At 47.2% G+C, this 5,000-nt stretch overlaps 1 protein-coding gene across 1 annotated transcript in view; it reads left to right on the top strand.

The window, feature by feature from the left end:
• LOC311124509 (serine/threonine-protein kinase LMTK1-like) overlaps positions 1-5,000 on the top strand; it is a gene marked incomplete at its 3' end in the record, with an annotated part of 42,437 nt that overhangs the window by 25,059 nt on the left and 12,378 nt on the right. Inside the window, exon 2 of the mRNA XM_084198642.1 lies at positions 2,330-2,463. Within this exon, the coding sequence (XP_084054768.1) occupies positions 2,330-2,463 (134 nt within the window). The remainder of the gene's footprint in view (positions 1-2,329; positions 2,464-5,000) is intronic.

Below are 5,000 nucleotides of genomic sequence, written 5' to 3'. Positions count from 1 at the left end.
AACAAAATAGAACTGTTTGGCCATAATGACCATCGTTATGTTTGGAGGAAAAAGGGTGTAGCTTGCAAGCCGAAGAACACCAACCCAACTGTGAAGCACGGGGGTAGCAGAATCAAGCTGTGGGGGTGCTTTGCTGCAGGAGGGACTGGTGCACTTCACAAAATAGATGGCATCATGAGGAAGGAAAATTATGTGGATATATTGAAGCAACATCTCAAGACATCAGTCAGGAAGTTAAAGCTTGGTCGCAAATGGGTCTTCCAAATGGATAATGACCCCAAACATACTTCCAAAGTTGTGGCAAAATGGCTTAAGGACAACAAAGTCAAGATATTGGAGTGGCCATCACAAAGCCCTGACCTCAATCCTATAGACAATTTGTGGGCAGAACTGAAAAAGCGTGTGCAAGCAAGGAGGCCTACAAACCTGACTCAGTTACACCAGCTCTGTCAGGAGGAATGGGCCAAAATTCACCCATCTTATTGTGGGAAGCTTGTGGAAGGCTACCCGAAACGTTTGACCAAAGTTAAACAATTTAAAGGCAATGCTACCAAATACTAATTGAATGTATGTAAACTTCTGAACCACTGGGAATGTGATGAAAGAAATAAAAGCTGAAATAAATCATTCTCTGTACTATTATTCTGACATTTCACATTCACATAAAATGTGAGTTATCTTAACTGACCTAAGACAGGGAATTTTTACTAGGATTAAATATCAGGAATTGTGACAAACTGAGTTTAAATGTATTTGGCTAAGATGTATGTAAACTTCTGACTTCAACTGTACACTCTGAATGACCAAAAATGATGAATACCATATTGGTATTTCACAGTCAGGACAACCGAAGATGCACTGGGCTGGCCTGGATATTATCTTCACACTGACCTTTCTAGCATGGTTCAAGACATTATGGTGGATGCAGATCCAGGCCAACTAATCTGGGCTTGACTTGGCTTAGTGTCAGCGTAGTCCTGCAGTGTGGGTTCCTGAGGAGGGAGCACTGACACTGTCATCATGGGTTCCTGAGGAGGGAGCACTGACACTGTCATCATGGGTTCCTGAGGAGGGAGCACTGACACTGTCATCATGGGTTCCTGGGGAGGGAGCACTGACACTGTCATCATGGGTTCCTGAGGAGGGAGCACTGACACTGTCATCATGGGTTCCTGAGGAGGGAGCACTGACACTGTCATCATGGGTTCCTGGGGAGGGAGCACTGACACTGTCATCATGGGTTCCTGAGGAGGGAGCACTGACACTGTCATCATGGGTTCCTGAGGAGGGAGCACTGACACTGTCATCATGGGTTCCTGAGGAGGGAGCACTGACACTGTCATCATGGGTTCCTGGGGAGGGAGCACTGACACTGTCATCATGGGTTCCTGAGGAGGGAGCACTGACACTGTCATCATGGGTTCCTGAGGAGGGAGCACTGACACTGTCATCATGGGTTCCTGGGGAGGGAGCACTGACACTGTCATCATGGGTTCCTGAGGAGGGAGCACTGACACTGTCATCATGGGTTCCTGAGGAGGGAGCACTGACACTGTCATCATGGGTTCCTGGGGAGGGAGCACTGACACTGTCATCATGGGTTCCTGAGGAGGGAGCAGGGCTGGCTGCCACAGCAGAGGGGAAGTCATTCTTCTCCCGGTCGTTGTCCAAACTGTCTGCTAGTCCACTACTTGTATTAGCTTGGACAGTTGACAACGTTGTTTGATGTGTTCGCTTCATAATTCATTTGAGAAGTATGAGAATTAAGTTTCCATTTCAGGAAAACAGCCAAGGCGCCGGCAAGCAAAAATCTACGATTGAAGCAAAGTAACGTTCTGAATGACCAGCCAATCAGAACCATTTCAGCCGCTGTTCTCGTGCACATTATTTCTTTATGGACCGTTTTTAAAGGTTACATTTGCATTTATTCACATGTGATTGGATAAGCCAAAATATTTCACGTGCTTTGCATTATAGGCTACTTTGTGCATGATTTCTCTATTGTACTGCATCATTGATAAGTCATATACCTCCACTACACCCTACTTTGATACACATCAGTGGGGATTAAGAAGTGTGTATATGCAATGCCCAGTGACAACAAGAGGGTAGACGGTATACACCCTCCAGTATACCACTGGGAAGGTCTATACTTCAGCCACAAGGGTCTACTTCCTGTTACTGTTTACTTCCTTGTTGTTGTTGTTGTTGTTGTCTAAATGCACTAACTTTAAGATAGTCTGGGTATGAGTGTCTGCTAAATTAATTCTAAATGTAATTTTTGTTGTTGTTGTAGTTATTAACCGCGGTATCTCTTCCCGTCCTGTAGACGGCGCTCCGCTGAGTGAGCTGTCGTGGCCGTCCTCTCTGGCGGTGGTGGCTGTTTCCTTCTCTGGGCTCTTCACCTTCGTCTTCCTCATGCTGGCCTGCCTCTGCTGTAAGAAGGGACACATCGGGTTCAAAGTGAGATAAACTATACTCTCTCTCTCTCTCTCTCTCTCGCTCTCTCTCTCTCTCTCTCTCTCTCTCTCTCTCTCTCACACACAGTGTGACCACCTCTTTATCAACAATGATCCACCATATACAGGATTCTACACTGCCCCCTGCTGATTAGGAAGAGGCATGATCCACCATATACAGGATTCTACACTGCCCCCTGCTGATTAGGAAGAGGCATGATCCACCATATACAGGATTCTACACTGCCCCCTGCTGATTAGGAAGAGGCATGATCCACCATATACAGGATTCTACACTGCCCCCTGCTGATTAGGAAGAGGCATGATCCACCATATACAGGATTCTACACTGCCCCCTGCTGATTAGGAAGAGGCATGATCCACCATATACAGGATTCTACACTGCCCCCTGCTGATTAGGAAGAGGCATGATCCACCACATACAGGATTCTACACTGCCCCCTGCTGATTAGGAAGAGGCATGATCCACCATATACAGGATTCTACACTGCCCCCTGCTGATTAGGAAGAGGCATGATCCACCACATACAGGATTCTACACTGCCCCCTGCTGATTAGGAAGATTCATAGGAATTACCCAGTTGAAGGAGAGTGCTTGGCCAAGAAATTGGACTCTAATTCCTATATAATGCACTGCACTTGTCAAAAGTAGTGCACTAATAGGGAATAGGATGCCATTTGGGACACATTCAAAATCAGCATACAGGCCCATATCACACAGCAGGCTGCTCTGTGACGGACTGGTCAGAGGGGTGTGGCTGCCAGCCTGCTCCTCTGTTGTTGGTCTGTGAGGGACTGGTCAGAGGGGTGTGGCTGCCAGCCTGCTCCTCTGTTGTTGGTCTGTGAGGGACTGGTCAGAGGGGTGTGGCTGCCAGCCTGCTCCTCTGTTGTTGGTCTGTGAGGGACTGGTCAGAGGGGTGTGGCTGCCAGCCTGCTCCCCTGTTGTTGGTCTGTGAGGGACTGGTCAGAGGGGTGTGGCTGCCAGCCTGCTCCTCTGTTGTTGGTCTGTGAGGGACTGGTCAGAGGGGCGTGGCTGCCAGCCTGCTCCCCTGTTTTCTGTCTGTGTTAATAGCAATAACTCCACTGACGTTGTGTGTCCATGGTATGTAAGCTAACGTAGCAGGCGTAAAATAAACGCCTGAAACTAGATCCCCTACATACTGGACTTGACTTGAAGAGAAAAAACTGTTGTGGGAGGTTCTCTTCTGCACTGTTCAACCAATCCAGTAAATGTGGAGGAGGAGTTAAGATATATATATTTTTTTTTACATTTTTTTAGTCATTTAGCAGACGCTCTTATCCAGAGCGACTTACAGGAGCAATTAGGGTTAAGTGCCTTGCTCAAGGGCACATCGACAGATTTTTCACCTAGTCAGCTCGGGGATTAGAACCAGCGACCTTTCGGTTACTGGCACAACGCTCTTACCCACTAAGCTACCTGCCGCCCCATTTATCCAAAGCGACTTACAGTCATGTGTGCATACATTTTTACATATGGGTGGTCCCGGGGAACGAACCCACTACACTGGCGTTATAAGCGCCATGCTCTACCAATTGAGCTACAGAGGACCACCTAAATATGTAGAGACCCTTTATGATCACCTCCTGAATATATAGAGCTATATGATCACATTTCATGAAATACAGGTCCTGTTGAGGAACAAAACACCAATGAGGATGAAGCTCGGAAGTCGGGGAAAGAATCGGTCAAAAGAAGAAAAGAAAAAAAGGAGGGACCACACAGTCACAGTAATTATATTTGCTTCACCCAGGGTTTTTGTTTCCTGGGGATGGGTTTAGCTGAGCACCACATGGCGGTCAAACACAGACTTCCTCTGTTCCTGGACCTGCCTCCTCCAGCGCTGCTGAGCGTGCTCCACTTTGTTCAGCATGTTGGGACGAGAGGCCGAACGAGACAATACGTTGTGGGCGTTGGCGAAAGGCTGCTCATAGCGATAGAATGGCATCTCACCCTCAGGTCTGCGTGTAGTACCTTCCATTGTTCTGCTGTGCGACATAATCAGTCTTCCCCTAGAAGACAACAGACAAGCAGGACTATGGTGGCAATATTCAACAAGCTCTCACAGTCTCACTGCAGAATCAGACGTCCAATAGGGATAGGGTTAAAACATGAACAACTCCACAGTTAAGTTAAAGCAATCATTCTGAATGGTTAAGTTAAGGGTTAAGGTTTGGTATACAGTTAAAACAAACCAAAAAAAACGAGTGCCTAACACTGGTATTGAACATGTGACCCTCAGCGCTCGCAGCTTACGCCCGTCCACCATCCCTGTCCACAACGCCTTAGGAATTCTCAAGTCTACTTAATGCTAATAGCGCTCACCGTTGCCCCTAGTCACTGGTTTTGACGTCATCTGCTGAAGCCCTGCTTACCTGGACGGACGTCTAATTTCTCAGTGGATCTTGAGCGACATGGCTGCAATATTAGTTCATACCTACTCTGTCAATGAGCATCCTCAAAGCAGATAATTTCAGAGCATCTAGGCAGAGAGAAGAATG

This window comes from Coregonus lavaretus (genome assembly GCF_964263955.1).
Source record: "Coregonus lavaretus genome assembly, contig: HAP1_SCAFFOLD_387, whole genome shotgun sequence".
NCBI lineage: Eukaryota > Metazoa > Chordata > Actinopteri > Salmoniformes > Salmonidae > Coregonus > Coregonus lavaretus.
Note: the sequence above shows the minus strand (reverse complement) of the source record. Positions and strands in the feature narration are given on the sequence as shown.